At 46.6% G+C, this 22,374-nt stretch overlaps 2 protein-coding genes across 3 annotated transcripts in view; one reads left to right on the forward strand and one right to left on the reverse strand.

Annotated features, from left to right (window-relative positions):
• Window positions 1-8,817: 8,817 nt before the first annotated feature.
• GTPBP2 (GTP binding protein 2) lies at window positions 8,818-18,153 on the forward strand (the record flags this gene model as incomplete). The annotated part of the gene is made up of 12 exons (XM_080667095.1): window positions 8,818-9,003; window positions 11,406-11,432; window positions 11,722-11,906; window positions 12,301-12,409; window positions 12,604-12,801; window positions 13,098-13,272; window positions 13,438-13,657; window positions 14,048-14,183; window positions 14,309-14,367; window positions 15,010-15,181; window positions 15,555-15,719; window positions 15,949-18,153. The coding sequence occupies 12 exons, from the start codon at window positions 8,818-8,820 to the stop codon at window positions 16,123-16,125; spliced, it is 1,809 nt and encodes a 602-aa protein (XP_080523221.1). The 3' UTR covers window positions 16,126-18,153.
• Window positions 18,154-20,226: 2,073 nt separating this feature from the next.
• Window positions 20,227-22,374, reverse strand: part of POLH (DNA polymerase eta) — a 31,536-nt gene continuing 29,388 nt past the window's right edge. Inside the window, exon 11 of one of the 2 annotated variants that reach the window (XM_080667096.1) lies at window positions 20,227-22,329. In XM_080667096.1, coding sequence (XP_080523222.1) covers window positions 21,435-22,329 — 895 coding nt within the window. In that variant the 3' untranslated portion in view covers window positions 20,227-21,434. The remainder of the gene's footprint in view (window positions 22,330-22,374) is intronic. The other variant, XM_080667097.1, reaches the window with a different exon arrangement.

Raw genomic sequence — 22,374 nt, forward strand, 5'->3', positions numbered from 1 at the left:
GCCACGGAGCGCTGCCTCCCAAAGGACACCCGCCCTCACGCATCCTCTCTCTCCAGCGTCCACTATTCATTGTGCACCTACTTGGTGCCAGGCCCTGTCCTAGGTGCTGGACACTGTGGCAAACAAGACCAAGGCGGAGGCTGTCCTCCAGAGGTTCACTGCCTATAGATACAATACAATGCCATGAATTATACAGCACACTGGCTGTGGATGTGAAGAACAGGGACACCTAACCTAGACGAGGTGGGAGCAAGGGATAGTCCAAAGAAAATGTGCCCAAGAAACTGACCTGTGGGATGAATAAAGGTAAGGAGGAGAATGTCAGAGGCAAGAACATCCTCTATTCAAGGAATGAAAAGAATTCAGGCCCTGGAGGGTGTGCTCAGTGGTTAGAGCGCCGCCCGGTGCACTGAAGGGTCGAAGGTTCAATTCCGGCTCAGGGCACATACCCAGGTTGTAGGTTCGATAAGCGGTGGGGGCACGTGTATGAGGCAACAAATTGATGTTTCTCCCTCTTCCTTGCTCTCTCTCTGGAATCAATGGGGGAGGGGAATGTCCTTGGAGGAGGAATTTTTTTTAAAAATCAGGTTATAAAGAGTTAAGGCTATGGTGGACAAACAGGAGCCAGATCATGGCAAGGCTTTATAACCCATGTTTGAACTTGATCCTGTAAGTGATGGAGAAACTTTGAAAGGTTTAAGTAGGGGAGTAGCATTAAGTATAAATTTAATCTCTACACTGGCTGTAGTGTAGAGATTAGATTACAGGCAGGATAAGAGAGGAGGCAGGGATACCAGTTAGAGTTAGCAACTACAGTTACCCAACTGCATGGTGAATGAGGCCTGAACTAAGAGTGGTCACAGTCGGTGGAGAGAACTGGGTGAACTCTATAGAGATATTTAGGAGGTCCAATGAGCATTACTTGGTGGTTGATCCCAGGAAGAAGGAGGGCTAGAGAGTGGCTTTCAAGAAGACAAGCAGGTTTTTCACTTCAGCATCTCTACAGCCAGTTGTGTCATTCAACGAAAGAACACTAGAGTAGCCCGGCCAACCATGGCTCAGTGGTTGAGAGTCAACCTATGAACCAGGAGGTCATGGTTCGATTCCAGGTCAGGGCACATGCCTAGGTTGCAGATCCATCCCCAATGTGGGGCATGCAGAAGGCAGCTATCAATGATTCTCTCTCAACATTGATGTTTCTCTCTCTCCCTCTACCTTCCTTTCTGATATCAATAGAAATATATATATATATATATATATATATATATATATATATATATATACACACACACACATATATTCTTTAGAAATATATTTTTAAAACTAAAAAAAAAGAACACGGGTAGGATCAGTTTTTTGGAGGTGTGGATAAGGAGAAAAGATGAGTTCAGTTTTTGATAGGTTGAGTTTGCATTTCATTGAACAGATATTTAGGAATAGAGATAAGTATTTGAGTGTCATCAGCATGGAATTGGATAAGATCACCCAGGGAGCCCTAGCTGGTTTGCCTCAGTGGATAGAGTGTCAGCCTGCAGACTGAAGGATCCCAGGTTCAATTCCAGTCAAGGGCACATGCCCAGTTTGCAGGTTCGATCCTCAGTAGGGGGCCTGCAGGAGGCAGCCGATCAATGTTTCTCTCTCTCTCCCCCCTCTTCCTTCCTCTCTGAAATCAATTTTTTAAAATCTGTATTAAAAATAAAAAAGCCCTAACCAGTTTGGCTTAGTGGATAAAGTATCAGACTTCGAACTGAAGGGTCCCAGGTTCAATTCCTGACAAGTGCACATGCCTGGGTTGCAGGCTTGATTCCCCAGTAGGGGGCATGCAGGAGGCAACCAATCAATCATTTTCTCTCATCAATATTCCTATCTCTCTCTGACTGAGGAGTTGCCAGAGAAGTATTAATAGAGATAGATGTGTCAAGTCACGGAGGCCAAGAGAGGCTGTGTTTCAGGAAGTAGGCACCAGAAATCAAAACATACTATAAAAGACCCAACTGGTATAACTCAGTGATTGAATGTCAACCCATGAATCAGGAGGTCATGGTTTGATTCCCCATCAGGGCACATGCCTGAGTTTCAGGCTTGATCCCCAATAGGGGGCATGCTGGAGGCAGCCAATGGATGATTCTCACTCACTGATGTTTCTATTTCTCTCCCTCTCCCTTCCTCTCTGAAATCAATTAAAAAATGTTAATCGATCTTATGTCATTGGATTGAGATAAAGCTATGCTGATGGGTGAAAATGGCCTTCCATGAGAACCCAGGTTATTGCAATTATCCAAACAAGATCCTATCTCCTATAAAAGAAGCACAAAGAGCTCTGTTTGGCATCTCATCTTGAAAGGAGTTTGACTTTTGTGGTTGTTCAAGAGCTGCATTAAATATAAGATAAGATTCATAAAAGTTTCACAAGAGTTCAGTGTGGGCTTACTGTTGTAGAAATAAACTGTAACTAATAAAAAAAATACAAGATAAGATTCAATGTGATCCCTATTAAAATACCAACAACATATTTCACAGATCTACAACAAATACTCCAAAAATTTATATGGAACCAAAAAAGACCCTGAATACCTGCAGCAATCTTGAGAAAGAAAAACAAAGTTGGAGGAATAACAATACCAGATATCAAGTTATTCTACAAAGCCACCTTAATCAAAACAGCCTGGTACTAGTATAAGAACAAGCATATAGATCAATGGAACAGAACAGAGACCCCAGAAATCGACCCAAGCCATTACGTTTAATTAATTTTTGACAAAGGAGGCAGAGCAGTCTCTTCAATAAACAGTGTTGGGAAAATTAGACAGATACATGCAAAAAATGAAACTAGACCACCAACTTACACTATACACAAGAATAAATTCAAAATGGATAAAAGACTTAAATGTAAGTCAGAAAACAATAAAAATCCTAGATGAAACCATAGGCAGCAAAATCTCAAACATCTCTCATAACAATATGTTTATGGATACATCTCCTAGGGCAAAGGAAACTAAGGAGAAAATAAACACATGGGACTACATCAATATTAAAAAGCTTCTACACAACAAGAGAACCCATCAACAAAACGAAGAGAGCCCACTGTATGGTAGAATATATTTGGCAATGATACATCTGATAAAGAGTTAATATAAAATATATATATATAAAGAATTTATACAACTTAACAAAAGGAAGGCAAACAATCAAATTTAAAAATGGACAAAGGACCTAAATAGACACTTCTCCAAAGTGGACATACAGATGGCCAAGAGGCATGAAAAAATGCTCAAAGTCATTAATCATCAGAGAGATGCAAATTTAAATGACAATGAGGTATCACCTCACACCTGTCAGAATGGCTACCATCAACAAATGACAAGTGCTGATGTGGATGTGGAGAAAAGGGAACCCTAGTACTCTGCTGGTGGGAATGCAGACTGGTGCAGCCATTGTGGAAAACAGTATGAAGTTTCCTCAAAAAATTAAATACGGAACTGCCATTTGACCCAGGGACCCCACTTCTAGTAATATATCCTAAGAAACCTGAAACACCAATCAGAAAGAATGCATGCACCTCTATGTTCATAGCAGCACAGTTTACAATAGCTAATATCTGGAAACAGCCCAAGTGCCCATCAATAGATGAGTGGAGCCCTAACCGGTTTGGCTTAGTGGATAGAGCAGGGGTGGGCAAACTTTTTGACTCAAGGGCCACAATGGGTTCTTAAACTGGACCGGAGGGCCGGAACAAAAGCATGGATGGAGTGTTTGTGTGAACTAATATAAATTCAAAGTAAACATCATTACATAAAAGGGTACGGTCTTTCGGCTCCATGGGCCGGATTCGGCCCGTGGGCCGTAGTTTGCCCACAGCTGGGATAGAGCATCAGCCTACGGACTGAAAGGCCCCAGGTTCGATTCCAGTCAAGGGCATGTACCTTGGGCACATCCCCAGTAGGAGGTGTGCAGGAGGCAGCTGATATTTCTAACTCTCTGTCCCTCTCCCTTCCTCTCTGTAAAAAATCAATAAAATATATATTTTTAAAAATAGACAAATGGATAAAAAAAAGTTGTGGCACATTTATACCATGGAATACTATGCAGCAGTAAAAAAAAAGAATCACTTACCATTGAGACAGCCTGGAAGGACCTAGAGAGTACTAGTATTATGCTAATTGAAATAAGTGAGTCAGAGAAAGACAAGTATCACATGATTGCACTCATATGTGGAATCTAAGTAACAAAATAAACTGATGAACAGAGTGGATCCAGAGGCATGGAAGCATGAAACAGAGTGTGGAGTCTCGGAGACAAGGTGGGTGGGGGGTGATCAACCAAAGAACTTGTATGCATATATGCATAACCCATGGACACAGACAATAGGGTGGTGAAGGCCTGGGGCGGGCAACAGGAGAAGAATGGAGGGGGTAATGGGGGGAAAAAGGGGGGACATATGTAACACTTTCAACAGTAAAGATTAAAAATAAATAGAAGATAAAACTCATCATGATCTTGACATCTCGAGTTTATAGTCAGCAAACTTGGTTTCAGAGAATAATCCAAGGAAAGTGTTCATAAAGATTCTGCAAATGATACTTTTTTTTCTTTACTGGATTAATGATTTTGATTTTTAGATTTGCTGTGGCAAGTTTCTCCCTGGGTTATAAAGTGTTTCCCTTTGCAATGACAATGATGGATATTGCCACTGTTTTTCTTATTCTTATTGTGGTAAACGTTGATGTATGCCGAAAGTCGGAGAAATTCACCACTCCTCAACTAGAAGAATCATGGAAGTACAGAATCGAGCACAATGAAATTTAGGCATTAGCAAAAAAAAAAAAAAAAAATTTAGGCATTAGCAACGAGAAACCAACATTCAGCATCTGCCTATAATCTTATCTGAAACCTGGTTATCTCTAGGCCTTCAGAACTTTGTAAAGTTTCTTGAGCATTTCAGTTACAAAATAAACACTAGTTTTAAAAAAATGTTAATCGCTTAAACAATAAAATACTATAGCCCAGCCGGCATGGCTCAGTGATTGAGCATCAACCTATGAACCAGGAGATCATGGTTCGATTCCCAGTCAAGGCACATGCACAGGTTGTCAGCTTAATTCCTAGTATGGGGCATGCAGGAGGCAGCCAATCAATGATTCTCATCATTGATGTTTCTATCTCTCTCCATCTCCCTCTCTGAAATCAATAAAAATGTATTTTTAAAAAACATACTATAAAAGTACAATGATTAAAATACTGTGGTATTGGCTCAGGAATAAGCAAACAAATAATAAAACAGAAGAGCGTCCATAAACAGATCCATGTATATATAAATCTTAGTATATTATGAGGGTGACTTTTCAAAATAAATAACTTGAGCCCTGGCCAGTTTGACTCAGTGGACAGAGCAACGACCCAAGGGCTGAAGGGCCCCAGGTTCAATTCCGGTCAAGAGCACGGACCTCTGTTGCAGTCTTAATCCCTGGCCCTTGTCAGGGACTGTGTGGGAGGCAACCAATCAATGTGTCTCTCTCACATGGATGTTTCTTTCTGTCTCTCCCCCTCCCTTCCATTCTCTCTAAAAAATCAATGGAAAAATATCCTCGGGTAAGGATTAGCAACAACAACAACAAAATTCCTATCCAATTAGAGGGAGGAATAGCAAATTAGTTCCTACCACACATCCTACATAAAGATAAATTCCAAAAAATTAAAATCTTATGTAAAAGTACTATACACAAAATAAATGACTAATTACATCACAGGAAAAAATGTTTGTTTGTGTGTGTGTGTGTGTGTGTGTGTGTACATATATATCCCAGTCAACCACATCATAAGCATCTCACAAGTAACTCCTCCAGGAAACTAAACACATAAGACCTTCCTTCTCCCAGGACCCTGATCCCCTCCTAGACAGACATCTGTATTCAGCCTACTTCTCTGCCAGCCTTCACTCCTATCTGTGGTACACCAGGTTGTTCAAGAATGGGATATTGCCCTAGCCGGTTTGGCTCAGTGGATAGAGTGTCAGCCTGTGGACTGAAGGGTCCTGGGTTCGATTCCGGTCAAGAGCATGTACCTCGGTTGCAGGCTCCAGGGCGAGTGCAGGAGGCAACCAATCAATGTATCTCTCACATCGATATTTCTATCTTTCCCTCTCTCTAAAAATCAATGGAGCCCTAGTTGGTTTGGCTCAATGGATAGAAGCCTTCGGACTGAAGGGTCCCAGGTTTGATTCCGGCCAAGGGCACATGCCTGGGCTTGGTCCCCAGTGGGGGGGCGTGCAGGAGGCAGCCAATCAATGATTCTCTCTCATCATTGATGTTTCTCTCTCTCTTCCTCTCTAAAATCAATAATATATATATATATATATATATATATATATATATATATATATATATATTTTAAAACCCACCCAGTATTATTTTTTTAATGTATTTTTATTGAAATCAGAGAGGAAGGGGAAGGGAGAGACAGAAACATCAATGATGAGAGAGAATCACCGACTGGCTGCCTCCTGCACACCCCCCACTGGGGATCGAGCCCGCAACTCAGGCATGTGCCCTTGGCCGGAATCAAACCTGGGACCCTTCAGTCGGAAGGCTGACGCTCTATCCATTGAGCCAAACCAGCTAGGGCTCCATTGATTTTTAGAGAGAGTGGGAGAGGCAAAGATAGAGAGAAATATCGATGTGAGAGATACATTGATTGGTTGCCTCCTGCACTCGCCCTGGAGCCTGCAACCGAGGTACATGCCCTTGACCGGAATCGAACCCAGGACCCTTCAGTCCACAGGCCAAAGCTCCATCCACTGAGCCAAACTGGCTAGGGCCAATAATATATTTTTTTAAAAATCAATGGAAAATATCCCCGGGTGAGGATAAAAAGAAATGGTATTGAAAAACAAACATAAATAATAAAATAAATTTTTAAAAAGAATGGGATATCAAAATTAGTTATCCTTTCCCAACTCTCAAAAGTTCTCCACTTAGGAGACAAGGGTGTTGGGATGGATAAAGTGAAACTGTGTTGGAGTAGTTGAAAGATCCATGAAGATGAGAAGACAAGTGTTATCAGGCAAGTGTAGCAGGCCCTGGTTATCATGAGAGCCCAGAGGTGCTCCTGGTGAGAAAATTGGGATGGTCTTAGCTCTCCCTTCCAATCCCCATCCTTCTTGAGATCTGTCCCTGAGTTTTTGGGTCTCGGCCTCTATGTAGCAGTTTTTCTGGCTAAGGTTGACTTTTGCAGTATAAACTTGCTTTAGCTGAACAGGGTTGAGAAGAGAGAAGTCAAATGTGCTTTCAACCACTGAAGACCACATAATTGGCTGGGTCCGCTAAGGTCTTTTGCAGATTTTGGCCAGTCAGCTCCCACTGTTTGGGGGAGTTATGCCAGGTGGGCAGCAACTCTGATTAGTAATCTGCCACCCTCCTTGTCGTCTTGGGGGGAAGCCATGGATTCGACCACGTCTGAACCCCTAAAAGGATCACCAGAGGTAAGCAACTGTTGCTGCTTCTAATTTTCAAGTTAAACTGAGGTCTGGAGGGATGGGCTGTTTTATTTCTTGGCTGCGTGCGAGCATCTCGCTGTTTGTGAAGAGAGGGGAAGTGGACATACAATGAATGGTGAGTCATGAGAGAGCCAGGGGCTCGGAATTGAACCCTGGCGTCCTGACTCCCAACCCAACACTAATTGCTTCTCCACTCTGCCTTTCTAGTGTCTTGTACACTGGTTTATGTCGCTAAATGTTTACTCCTTGCTGGCTGCCAGAGCTCTAAAGAGCAAGAGGGATGACTTGGCAAGAAAGTCAAAAGTCAGCAATCCTCTGGTGCCCTTGGCCAAGTTTCTATTCTCGGCCACTTCCCCGCCCTCCAAGTGGTTGAGGTAACCCGAGCCCGCCCCAAGTATGGGCGAGGCCCTTCCTATAGCCCTGAATGTTTTTAAACTAAACTCGGTTCTCCCCGATTGGTTCTGCTTCAAAACAAGAAGGAGGGGCAATACTCGCTGCGGGCATCCTTGTAACCCTCAGGCAGCAAGGCTGGTTTATGGGTTCGGGCCTCCTGTTGGGGCTACCGCGGTGTCTCGGGCTGCTAAAACCAGCCCCCGGAGGGTGCCAGCCTGGTAATAAAGCAGTGACTGCTGTGTAAAGGTGGCATAATCATCGTAACAATAACAGCCATAATTAGGCTAACCATCATCCGCCTCCGCCCTGGCATTCGCCTTGACTCACCCCGACGGCACGCCGACCATCGGGGAAGAGGGAAGAAACTGAGGCGGGGGAGGAGCCAGCAGGCTGGAGGGACCAGTGGCTGTAAATTTGCAACTCTCCAGGTCTAAAACCTGTTGCCTGGGATCGCGCTAAGGGACCACACCCAGGCGTGTCCCTCCAAGCTGGATTCTGAAGTAAGCCCTCCGGTGACCCCCCACAACCCCCCCCCCCCCCCCCACCCCGCAAGGCCTTATTAGATAAAGACCCGTTCAGAGCGCGGAGACTGGGAACCAGACTACAGCTCCCTTAGACCTTTGCGCGCAAAGGCGCGCTCCTTGTCTACGCCCCGAAGCCACCAGCGGCCCCCTGCGCCGCGATGCTTCCTGTGAGTTGTAGGACAGCGGCGACCTCTTTGGAGGAAGCTCTCAGGCTTGAGGACTCTATATCCCGTGGTGCACCGCGGCTGTTTCTGACGCGCCTAGAGCCGGAGACGAGTGGGGGCGTGGCCTGGGCAGGACCCCACCCCGCTCTCCTCTGGCTGGCCCGACGCGGCGGTGGCAGTAGGGGCGGCGGCGGCGGTAGTGGCGGGGGGGAGGGGCCGGGCGGGGGGCTGGCGGCGGCGGCGGATGGACTCGCGGGTATCGGAGCTGTTCGGCGGCTGCTGCCGGCCCGGAGGGGGCCCGGCCATGGGCGGAACCCTCAAGGCTAGGGGGGCCGGGGGCAGCAGCGGCTGCGGGGGCCCGAAGGGGAAGAAGAAGAACGGAAAGAACAGAGGGAGCAAAGCCAACAACCCCCCGTATCTGCCCCCTGAGGTGAGCACCTGAGCAGTGGCGGGTTGAGAAGAAACCACTTCTTCCGGTCCCGGGACTCCGGGAAGGCGGGACGGAGAGACTTGCTACCCCTTTCCGGTGTCAGGACCCCTGGGGAGAGTAGAACCCCTCCTTCCGGTCCCAGGACCCCTGGAAGGAGAGAGAGAGAGACTGGCCCTCTCCTCCGGGATCAGGACCCCAGAGAAGAAGAGTGGAGAGGAGGATCCCCCTATTCTGATCTAGATAATGCCAGGAGGAAAAGGGAAGGGAGATCCCACTCCCATCCCCTTGGGATGATCAGAGTGGAATGCCCAGGTTCATCCCTTGCTGCACTACCAGCAGGGAGACTACATCCTGGGATGAAGAGGCAGAGTTTTCTACACTTGTTCCAGGGGGAGGAGGGGAGTACCCGGGAAAAGAGCAGTATGTTCTGTTCTTATCCCTGAGTACACACACACACACACCACACACACACACACACACACACACACCCCAGAACAGTCAGGTAATCCTGCCCTTTGCCTGTCCTAGGAGGATGTGAGGACCGCCTCCACATACCTACTTCATCTACCCCTTAAGGCAGAGAATAATGCTACTTAGTCCATCTTAGGAGAGGTGGACCCAGAGGAAGAGCCTAACGCAGTGGTTATCAAACTTTAGCATGTATCAGAATCATCTGATTGCTGCTCCACCCCTAGAATTCCTGACTCAGTAGGTCAGAGGTGGGCCTGATAATCTGCATTTACAAGTTCCTGGGTGGTTCTAATGCAGCTGGTCCTGGGACCACACTTTGAATCATCCTTGTACCACTTTTCTAAAGCCATTCATTCTAATTTTTCATCTCCGTCAAAATGATAAAAAGGAAGGTCTTTGTTGATGAGTTAAGCTCTCCCTTATTTATACTCCATGGAGTAGAGATTATAGGTGAAGACCTATTAGAGCAGTGCTTCTCAACCTTTGTAATGCCATGACCCTTTAATACAGTTCCTCACGTTGTGGTGACCCCCAACCATAAAATTATTTGCGTTGCTACTTCATAACTGTAATTTTGCTACTGTTAATGAATCGTAATGTAAATATCTGTGTTTTCCGATGGTCTTAGGCTCTACAGCAGCGGTTCTCGCGACCCACAGGTTGAGAACTGCTAGCAGGGTCGCCTAAGACCATCGGAAAACACAGATATTTACATTACGATTCATTAACACTAGCAAAATTACAGTTATGAAGTAGCAACGAAAATAATTTTATGGTTGGGGGTCACCACAACGTGAGGAACTGTATTAAAGGGTCACGGCATTAGAAAGGTTGAGAACCACTGTATTAGAGCCTGGAATCAGAGGGCCTTGAAGAGATGGAATGATGACAGAAAGGGAGAAAGAAAAATGGCCAGGGAGGAGGAGTGCAGAAATGCAGGACAGGCAGAACAAACAAATCTCATATCCTTTTGTACCTGAGAGGGGAAGGCTCAGGCAATAGGATACTTTTGTTGGATCATGTAATATAGGGGAGAGGTAGAGGAGACTGGAGTGGACTCAGTATACCACCTCAGCTTAGACATAAGAGATAGGGCAGGTGTGGCGAATGTCCAGCTCACCGGCTGTATAAGGCCAGAGAAATCACTTGGTCTGGTCCTGCCAAGGCATTAGGGGTGAATTAATTGTTTGACCAAATATAGCAGGCTAATTTTTAAATTGATAATTTTGTATGGCCCTTGAAGGATGTTATAAATATCCAAATGGCCCTTGGCAGAAAAAAGGTTCCCCACCCCTGGGTAAGGGGATAGGAGATAAAAGCCACAGTGAGTCTGTCCCCTTAATTATATTTTCTGAGTTTCTTCTCTTCACCTCAGCCCCAACTTTGGAGCCCTATCCCTCTCTTATTTCAGCTCCTTTCTCATTGGGCTTATAATGACCAGTGCTGAGTTCACTCATTGGCCCTGGTCCAGAACCTCTTGCATTCTCTTACTCTTGATGACATCAGCTGAGAAGGGTGGGAAGGAAGGAAATGGTGTCTCCCAGACCAGTGGCAAAGAATGGCCTCAACAGTCCAGACACAGAGGAGTCATAGATTTCTGGGGACGGCAGTTTGAGGGCCTGAAGAGAAGGAAGGAGTGATCTTGCATCTAGGAATTACATGCTGCCAGTGACCAAAGAAAGGAGGGACTCAGGGTTCTGTTCCTGGCTTAGATGGGTGATTGTTCTTAGAGGCCTTTCCTTGAGAGAAGTCACATTGGGGCTGGGTAGAGGACTTGTCTGCCAATGACTTTTGGCAGGCGCCTGCCTCAGCAGGTGCCACTGTGGCTTCCTGCTCTCTCAAGTTAGCTGTTGCCTGGGCCCCATCAGGAATCGGGGAAGTAGGGGTTGGGTCTGGACCGTATTTGGTAACTGCTCCCTGTTTCTTTTCAGGCTGAAGATGGAAACATCGAATATAAAGTGAGTCTTAGGCTGGGGAAGTACAGGTTGTCCTTGCTGGCATGGGATGGTGATTTCTCTTGAGATCCTTCCAATTTCATGATCTATAGTGATTTAGGATGTGGTTCAGGGTAAGGGCTCTGTACTTCATTTTATTGGGGGGACTCACTGTTAGAGGGGAGGTCAGGCATGAGGGGGTTTAAGTTGGAAGGGAAGGTCCTGATCCTTATAGCAGGACAGGTGGTGAGCATGTGGGTTTAGGAGGACCATCTCTGATTTCACCTTCTCATGATCCTTCACCTGCCCTAAGCTGAAGCTGGTGAATCCATCCCAGTACCGCTTTGAGCACCTGGTGACACAGATGAAGTGGCGGCTCCAGGAGGGCCGTGGTGAGGCAGTCTACCAGATTGGGGTGGAGGACAATGGGCTGCTGGTGGGGCTGGCTGAGGAGGAGATGCGGGCCTCCCTCAAGACCCTGCACCGGATGGCAGAGAAGTATGCTTCCCCTACCCCCTCAGTTCTCTCTTCCCTAACTCTGGGGAGAACCCAAATGCATCCAGTCACCTAGAGCCTTAGGGCCAAGAAGATACTTTCCTTCTGCTGCCTTCTCTTGACAAAGGGATGAAGTGGGGAGGGCTAGTTCTGAGCTCCTCCACATTTGAACCTAGGCTTTTTTGCTTTTTGACTTAAGACTTGTTTGTTTGTTTGTTTGTTTGTTTGTTTAAAGGGATCTGTGGATATGGGATAGATTGGAGGGTGGTAGGAGAGAAAGTAACGCATTGGGAGCTCTTTGGGATGTGTGGGAAGGCCACTGGTCCAGAGCCAGGATGGAAGGCTGGAGGTGGGGGAGTACAAGCGAGATGTGGCAGCTGTGGCCTTGCTGTGATAGGGTTGGGGCAGACATCACTGTTCTCCGGGAGCGAGAAGTGGATTATGATAGCGACATGCCCCGAAAGATCACTGAGGTGCTGGTACGAAAGGTCCCTGACAACCAGCAGGTGAGCACACTTTTCCCTGCCTTTCTCACCCATGCTCCCTGAGGACCCTGTGGTGGCAGGCTCTCTCCTGGCCTGTGACCCTGGGGGTATCCAGTTCATCATTTGGTTCCCAGGGAGCAGTGCTGCCCTTGATCCAACCTTCAGTAGAGAGAGAGAAGGGATTGGAGCCCTTACCTCTGACAATTCATCCACAGTTTCTGGACCTTCGTGTGGCTGTCCTGGGGAATGTGGACTCGGGGAAGTCAACTCTGCTTGGAGTCCTGACCCAAGGAGAGCTGGACAATGGCCGGGGCCGGGCTCGGCTCAACCTGTTCCGCCACCTGCATGAGATTCAGTCTGGTCGGACCTCCAGCATCAGCTTCGAGATCCTGGGCTTTAACAGCAAGGGAGAGGTGCATGCAATCAACGGGACCCAGTGGGGCCAGACTATGAGGATGGGATAGTAGTGGTGAGGGACAGGGTGTGAGGGCAGTGTGTGGACACTTTTTGGAGCAGAGGAGATGAAGGCCCTGAGGACAGTGCACAAGCTCTGTCCTCAGAAAACAAATGGGGAATCAACTGAATTAAATCATAAATGGGGCTCAGAGTTAAGAGGCAGGGTCACCCAGGGACTGGTTTAGGTCCTGGCAACTCTGAAAGGGTTGGGGAGGCTGGCAGGGGGCACTGAGAGCCCTGGGCTCTGGGCCAGGTGGTGAATTACAGTGACTCACGGACGGCAGAAGAGATCTGTGAGAGCAGCTCCAAGATGATCACCTTCATCGACCTGGCCGGCCACCACAAGTACCTACACACCACCATCTTTGGCCTCACCTCTTACTGCCCTGACTGTGCCCTGCTCCTCGTTAGTGCTAACACTGGGATTGGTACGAGCCATTGGGGCAGGGATGTGGCTGGAAGTGGGTGCTGACTTTCTCCTACCCTGGGTCTCCTCCAACCTGGGAGCCAGATGAACTTTTCTCTTGTTTCCTCTCCTCCCTCCCACATCCTCACTCTTCTCTCCTGATTCCTGCCTCCCTTCCCTGAGGCAGCCGGCACAACACGGGAACATCTGGGGCTGGCCCTGGCCCTGAAAGTGCCCTTCTTCATCGTGGTCAGCAAGGTGGACCTGTGTGCCAAGACCACAGTGGAGAGGACGGTACGCCAGCTAGAGCGGGTCCTGAAGCAGCCCGGCTGCCACAAAGTCCCCATGCTGGTGGTCTCTGAGGATGATGCCGTCACTGCTGCCCAGCAGTTTGCCCAGTCACCCAAGTAAGCCTTCCTCACTCCAGAGCCCTGATTCACGGGGAAGGCTGCCACGGGGCCTGGGAACATGGTGTCCCACCCCAGGACCAAACCAGCCTGGCTCAGTTCTATGGTTTGCAGGTTGGGATTGTGGGAGGGTGTCTTTGCTAAAGGGCTGACCCTTTCCCCGAGCCAGACTGGGACCCTGGAGACGAAGTGCTGTGACAGGCATTCACCAACCCCCCTGGGCTCTGGATAGGTCCTTGGCTGGTTCACAGAGGGCCTGAAGCTCCTGTGAAGGTTATCAGGAGGGGCCTAGCCACCCTGATAAAAGCTCACCTTTCCATGTATGGGCTCTAGCCTCTGCTTCCTGTTACAACTTTCCTCATCTTGTCTATCTCATGTCTCCCTCTACAGTGTCACCCCTATCTTCACCCTGTCCAGTGTGTCTGGAGAGAGTTTGGACCTGCTCAAAGTCTTTCTGAATATCCTGCCACCACTCACCAACAGCAAAGAGCAGGAGGAACTCATGCAGCAGCTGACAGAGTTTCAGGTAAATGTCCACCCAAACAGGCAGTGAGCCAGGGAACTAGGAAGGACTAATTCTGGCTAAGCCCCGAGTCTGCTTGGAGATTTTGCACCTGCACAGGCCATTGATAGAATTTTCTTTGGCTTCAGGTGGATGAAATCTACACAGTACCAGAGGTGGGGACAGTTGTTGGAGGGACACTTTCCAGGTGAATTTCCTTGCTTGCTGCCCACCCCACTCAGCCCTCACATACCCAGACACTAGAAGACATCATGGTCCAAAGGAGACCCTGGAGTTGAACAGAGCTTAGCTAAAAGGTGTGCTTGTCTTCAGATTAGGCTTTCACCATCAGAAGAGCTGGAGAAAGCTAGTCTAGCGGCTTGTGAGGGAAGAAAGAGTATTGCTGCTTTACTGGGCATCTCCAGGCCCCTGAGGGAGAAGTGTGGGTCTTGGGCTCCAGGAAGAAAACTAGAGTGTGTTCAGCTGACCTCATTTTCAAGTAGGGAAATGAGAAGGCCCTTAAGACTCTTTCCAAAGCAGAGGATGAAACCCAAGGGGCTGTCTTGCTCTTACAGGCAGGGATCAGATGTTCAGTATCAAACCAGCAGGTATCTCTGCCAGTCATCACTGCCTTTCCTGGTATTACCCTTCAGAATCTGAACTCTGAACTGGGACACACAGCCATTTCCTCTATCTCCAAGTTAGAATTTTTTTCCCTAAGTCAGAATTTAGGGTCTCTTTTCCCCTCCTGAGGGACTCACCTTAGAGGGGAAAGAATGCTCTGGGTGACCCTAGCAGAGAAGTAAGGGAGCCTAGGCTGACGCTGTGCCATCCGCCCTCTGGGCTGCAGTGGGATTTGCCGTGAGGGCGACCAGCTGGTGGTGGGCCCCACGGACGATGGCTGCTTCCTGGAGCTGAGAGTATGCAGCATCCAGCGCAACCGCTCTGCCTGTCGTGTACTGCGAGCTGGTCAGGCTGCTACACTGGCCCTCGGAGACTTTGACCGTGCGCTCCTTCGAAAGGTGAGGTGGGAGGGTGGGTTGGAGAGGGGACACAAGAGAAGCACTTGTGTAAGGGGAACTCAAAGGGAACATGGTCTCTACCCCAGGAAGCTGGTTACACAGACTGTCTGTGTTTGAAAATAGTTAGAATACTCATAAAGCACAGATCACTAATTATGAATCACTGTGGTCCAACCCAAGTGTCCAGGACCCTAGAAATACAAATCATTAGAAGGGTTAGAGGACCTGGGAGGTAGGTAAGGAGGGTTCCTCCTAAGAGGAGAGCTTTGGGTATTGCCTTCTGAGGTCTTGTGTTTGAAGTCCTAGAGGAAGAGGAAACTTAGGAGTTGTAAGGGTGAGAGACTAACGTGAAGTCTGGGGCTGTGCTCCCCAGGGCATGGTGATGGTGAGCCCCGAGATGAATCCCACCATCTGCTCAGTGTTCGAGGCAGAAATAGTCCTACTGTTCCATGCCACCACATTCCGGCGAGGCTTCCAAGTTACAGTACACGTGGGCAATGTCCGCCAGACGGCAGTGGTGGAAAAGATCCATGCCAAGGTGAGAGGGATCCAGCTATGCACGTTTTTCCAGGGAAAAGTCAGAATTCTCCTTCCAGAAAGGCTTGGCCCCAGACTCTTAGAGAACTCCCTGGTCCCACAAAAGGGGCAAAGAAAGACCCATTCAGAGTGGGTACAAGCCTGATAGGCCCCGGAGGGTGGAGAACCCAGGCTGATAGAGAATGGGACCCAAGGCATTTTCAGGGCCAGTGACCACATATCTGCTGCAGGACAAGCTGCGGACAGGGGAGAAGGCAGTGGTACGTTTCCGCTTCCTGAAACACCCAGAGTACCTGAAGGTGGGCGCCAAGCTGCTGTTCCGGGAGGGTGTCACCAAGGGCATCGGCCATGTCACTGATGTGCAAGCCATTGCAGCAGGAGAAGCCCAGGTCAACGTGGGCTTCTGAACTCCAAGCAGGCACAGCTCTATTGCTGTCCCTACAATATATGATGCCTCTGGCCATGCTGCCCCCTGTTGGCGGCTGTGTGTGTTAATAGGCTAGGGAGAGGGGTGCTCCCTGCCACCATGCTGGAAAGGTGCCAAGCTTGGTGTGGCTGGGGAGGGAAAGCCCTGAGGGAGAAGACAGGAGAATTCAGGGCAGTGCTCAGCAGCTGTGTGTCCATCTTGTTGGCTCATCCACACTGGAAATCCCATGACCTGTCTACGGAGGGAGCTGACCGCTGCCACCTTGGCCCCACTGTCAGGACTGGGCATGATTCACCAGTGTGGTCCCTGCACTTCAGGAATTGTCACAATTGGGAGTGGTCCTCGAAAGCACTCCTTTTTCTATACCTCTTCTGAAGACCATGTAAGTTGCCCATCTCAACCTGACTGTGGACAGAAGACATCTACTCAGGCTCCCGCCCATCTGGTGGCCTAGGGTCTGAAGAAATGGCACAGGGACAGTGAATGGCAATGTTCCCATCCTGTACTGAGACATGCAGCCTATTCCTCAGCTTTATGGCCCTTCCCTTCTTCACTCAAGGGCCATTTCCCCCCGTTTCTCCTCTCATAGGCCCCACAGGTGCTATTTGTTGAGCTGGCCCAGGCGTGGGGCTGCCAAGCTAAGGCTTGGCATACCGAAGGTCAGCTGCATGTCAATCAATTTTGTCCCCTCTTCTGCAGTGATCTGTTGGTTTTAATTTTATTTTTTTCCAATTGGTTTTAGAAAGAGGGAGGGAGAGAGAAACATTGATCTGTTGTTTCACTTATATATGCATTTATTTATGTGCCCTGACAGGGCATCAAACCAGAAACCTTGGCATATCAGGACAATGCTCTAACCAACTGAGCTATCCGGCCAGGAGTGATCTATTGGTTTTAATGCTGGATCAAGCAGTATGTTTTACTTTCCCACACTGACCCACAGCTCCCATCCCACCACCTACCCTGCTTCCTGCTCCTACGTAAGTCCTCTTGTTTTAGTAATTTGCAGTGACCATCCCTTTCCCTCTGTTGCTGGGAACCTGGAGAAAAGGGAAAGTTGTTGCCATATTTCCTACTCTTTAGGACATGGACTCCCTCCTTTCCCTTTGTTAGTGTCCTGGGTTCCCATGGACTCAGGGATTTGTTGGTTGAGGTTTCTTTGCGTGTATATATATATGTACATACATATATATATTTAAATACACATACATATATATATATATATTGTACAGAATAAAAATGTTTTATTGAATACACTGTGCTTATTAAACACAGGTTCAACTTCCAGAACTAGATTCCTCTCTGGGATTAGAGACAAGTGAAACCCTAACTAACACTGCTGAACCCTGAATGGGGAAAGAACTCATCTACCAGTAATATCTCATTCACCATTCTTCCTTTCCTCTCTCCCACTTGCGATCAGTGTTCCAATATTGTGATCAAGTATTCTGAGCTGTTTTGCATAGTTCTTTGAGTGAGCAGAATAGAAAGTGAAACTGCTCTTTTGAGCCGAGATAGGTAACCACCTCATACTTGAAGAATTGGCCACTTGCTAATGGTAAGGAACTCACTACTGTGTCAGAGATTTGGAGATTAGTATGCCAGCTACTAATGAAGAGTAGAATTTGGAGACATGGTAATCTGGTCCTCATGCTTTACCTAGCAATGCAAAATAGCCTGAAGTGAGGTTTATGTAGCCTAAACTGGCTCCTTGGAGCTTTGAGGGCCACCTTGCCAAACTTTAGTCCCTTCCTGTTTCTGTGTTCAGAGTACCTGATTATCACAGTCTATGGGTAGAGAAATAGGGCTTAACATTAAAATGAACTATAAAAAGAAGGAACTGCATTTTGAGCACTGAACTTTGAAAAATTAATGACAAATGTGGCCCGAGGTTCCCAGGAGCATTCTGTCTCCAGGGTATTAAAGTGATAGCTTCCCTACCTCTCAAGCTCAGCTGCTTTTTTGCTCACTGGTTTCACTTGTTACGAAGAAGCCTACCGTTGAAGACCTTCCCCTGTGTTGGGAACTAAGAAGGTTTACTTCCATCTGTACAATTGCTGCACTATAAGGAAAGGTTATATTTAGCACACACAAAAATGTTTTGGGGAGACAACAAATTTATGCTCAGAGATTTCTGTCTTTGTCAGCTACTTATTTAGCACAGGTTCGCTGTGGGTATTATGATTTCAAAAGCCAGTAGCATACAATATCTCTTAATAAGTAAAGAAATAACATACATCAAACAAATGACAGGTTAATCACACTACCAGGAGGCACTCAGGAGAGTTAGCAACCCACCAAAGAGCTGATTTCCAGCTGCCAGCATACAAGTCCCCTGTTGCTAGAGCATGTTGCTAGGGCACAAGGACATTAGGTAGCAGGAGGGCTAAGCTGCTATGAGGATTATCATTTCTGAGATCCCTGCAGGGGTTGGTTTGTTTTTTTATTTATTGATTTTTAGAGAGTGGAAAAAACATCTTTTTGTTCCACTATGATACATTCATTGGTTGATTCTTGTATGTGCCTTGACTGGGGCTCAAACCCACAACCTTGTTATATTGGGACAACGCTATAACCCAGCCATGGGCAAACTACGGCCCGCGGGCCGGATCCGGCTGTTCTATCCGGTTCTCTTGCTCTCCCCTCCGCTCCTTTACTTTGAATTTATATTAGTTCACACAAACACTCCATCCATGCTTTTGTTCCGGCCCTCCGGTCCAGTTTAAGAACCCATTGTGGCCCTCGAGTAAAAAAGTTTGCCCACCCCTGCTATAACCCAACAGTCGCCAACCTTTTGGATCTCACGGACCACCAGTTGGCTACCACTGCTAACCAACTGAGCTACCCCGCCAGGGAAAAACCCTGCATGGGTTTAATACCACTATGGACAGGTAGGAGCATGTCTCAAGTGTCTTCAGAGAGTTCTTAGGTTAGCAAAGAGTTGTCTCACCCAAACCAAAACTCTCAAATAGTCCTCACAAACTCTCAATATTTATAGTCTAAACTAGAGGTCTGGTGCACGAAATTCGTGCATGGGTAGGGTCCCTAGGCCGGGTCGGCAATTGGCCGATCTGTGGGGCAATCGAGGTGGCCCCCTACTGGCACCCACCTTGGCTGGCCTGGGACCTGCAGGCTGGGGGCAGCTCCTGCGTTGAGCGTCTGCCCCCTGGTGGTCAGTGTGCGTCATAGTGACCAGTCGTTCTGCTGTTCGGTCGATTTGCATATTAGGCTTTTATTATATAGGATGTCCCCTTACCGTTGTTGCTTCTCCACATGTTCCTATTGGTAAGCCCCCAGCAGAACTCCCCAGTTGGGCTTCTGACTGCTTTTCAACAACAGATGCAGAATGATCACATCCTGGCATAATTCATCCTAATATCAAAGCAACTTTTTAAAACTTATCATAAACAACTGAATTAAAACAATTTCACTTAGGTCATAAGTGGATTTGAAATATTAAACCTATACACAAATCACCTGTTAAAGAACAAAAATGCTTTTTTTTTTTTATTAACAATTTTTTTTAACTTCTCCTGGATTAAGAAAGGAAATTTTGGAAAATCATCTCAGTACTTAATGAGACAGCTTCAGGAACTAGTAAGCCACTCTGCTATGTCAATGGAACATGTAGGAGAATAAAATGGTACATAAAGCAGCTCTCTGCCCACCTTCCCCCCAATAGTATGTATATTTTTATTGTTCCAGTTCTAGTAACTATCTAAAATTTTTTACTGTTTCATTTAGTGAATATCAAGCATCTATTATGTACAAGACACTGAAGAATTCTTACCTCCAAGTAACTGCAGATCTAGTAGGGAAAGGACCATGTACACAGTGAATACTGTCTTTTGTTAGATATTTAACTGAGTTACAATAAAAAAAGTAAACTATTTTTGGAGGAAGAAATTTTGTTAGACCTAGTGGTTTTCAAATGTTTTCCCCCATCTTCAAAGTAAATACAGATCCCCAGTTTATAAGATTAAAAAGCAGTTGGTTTGAGTATATGTATGGGAGGGGGAATATGTACACCATTCTCCCTACTTCTCCACTACCCCCACCACCAAACTCAATTCTTCAGTTGTTTAAATATTTTTTATTGTTGATAGTATTACAGATATCTCCCATTCCCCTGCCCCTTTCCATCTTCTCTCCCAGCCCCACTCCCCAATGTCTTCACTACCTTTCATCTTCAGTTTTATTCAAGGTAAATCACATCAGAAAAGCTTACTTTCTACATACAAGAACAGAGCTAAGAATACAGTATTATAAACATGGATAAGTGCAAATAAGCTACAATAATTGAAAACCCTTAAGCTAAATAGTCACTTCAGTAGGAAAGAGATGAACACACCAGTGACCCTGAAGGCCCAAGTACTTACCCCTTAAATTTGTACTTTAGAATTTAAGAAAATGCTCTCTACAATCCTGGCTGGCTGCTGGTATCTTCTAGATCAGTACTTCTCAAACTTTAAGATACAGCCTGAGGAATCTTGTTAATATACAGATTATGATTCAGTTGGGGTGGGATGAGACAGATGATTTTAACAAGTCCCCTGATGAAGCTGCTGCTGCTGCTGCTCAAAATCACAGAGTACCATAGCAAAGGTCTAGAGATGATCTAGTTCTGATCATGACTTAATCCAGTTTAAACAGAGTTCTTGAAGTGGTGCAGTAATAATCTTGTACATTTGAACATGATGCAAGAGGTAGAAGAGCCAGTGGCTAAAACTGGCTATCATACAGTTTGCTTGTATGAAATTCAGTATTTATTGAGTAACCCCTGTCACAGAGATAGGGGGAAATTTTTTAACTTTCTTTTTTTTTACTCAGTTCCTTTTCTGTGCTACAGTACTTTAATTGTTCTTAACCTTCAGTAACCTGTAAGGCATTATCTTAATTTTGCTCATTATCTCAAAGATGAGGAAAAGTGAGGAAAGTGACTTGCTCAAGGCCACATATACTTCAGGAGGCAGAACCAGATTTGGAACCAGATCTCTTAGGCTCCAAGGTCCACACACTTTTAACTATGTGACTGCCTCCCTAAACACTTAACAATTAAAAACTCAAAGCAGTTGTATCTCTGGAAGATGAATTTTTACATCTCTATCAGCAATAAAATTAGGATCCATGCCCATGAAGAGATGGGAGCCTTAACTCAGCATTTAAGTGCATTATTTTTCTTACAAAAATTTTTAATAAAGTTACGAATTTCCTTGAAAAGTGAACATATTTCCATTTCCCAGGTTATAAATAAAATATTAAAACCTTTTAGCAAGCCTGAGGGCAGCACTAGTGTGTTAATGGCTTAAAAAATGATTCCAATGTCTGCATGCCCTCAGGCTTAGGGCGTTTATTACTGGAGGCCAAAGGGCTCTTGGGATTTCTTTTGCCTTGAGGAGAACTGGCAGGAACAACCTGGGGGTTTGAGGAGTGGGGCCGCAAAAAGGATTTCTGCAACTCCAGTGCAAAATGATAGTCCATATGTTCCGGCATCTCCCACGCAGGTACCAGAGAACCACACTTCTCACAGGACACTTGATCCTCAGTAGCCAGAAGACTCGGGATAGTGGTTGTCTTCTGAGCCACCTCCTGAGCAGACTGGGGAGTTAAAGAAGCAAGCCTACTGGGGCTGTTCTGGGCCAAATCCACCTCTGCAGGAGTTGCTTTACAGGATTCTAGCTTCAAAACTTCTTCACAGACAGGGGCAGAATTTGGATATTCTGTTGGAAAATTGTCTGTTAACTTTTTAGGACTAGGTTGTGGATTTTGTGGAGGGAAGGAAATGGAAGGATTATTTAGCTGTTTCTGCTTCAGAAGCAGACTTTTCTGCTTAAAGAAGGGCTCGATTCCTGTAGTACGGCTGGTCTGGAAAGGTAATGAGAGCTTGAGTGGTGAATTGCTTTTGGGGGCCTGGGTAGTGGCAGTGAGAGATGAAAGTGAAGCTTCTTTGACTTTCTGCTTTTCTGCAGCTTTTTGGAAAAAGGATTCCAAAGGATTGGTTGCTTTCTTAGTGGCTGTCACCGAAGGGCCACTTCCCTGGGTCTTACTTTCTGGACTGGTAATTGGTACCTTTGGCAGAGGACTTGAGTCGTTACTCAAGAAGGCGGTGATGTCTGTGCAAGATGAAGGGGCAGAGGTGGAGAATTTGGTAGCACAAAGGAAAAGCATTGTGAGGGGAGGGGACCTGTATGGAAAGTAAAAAAACAAGATTTGAATTATAAATGACTGG

Source organism: Plecotus auritus (assembly GCF_963455305.1).
Source record: "Plecotus auritus genome assembly, chromosome: 4".
Lineage (NCBI taxonomy): Eukaryota > Metazoa > Chordata > Mammalia > Chiroptera > Vespertilionidae > Plecotus > Plecotus auritus.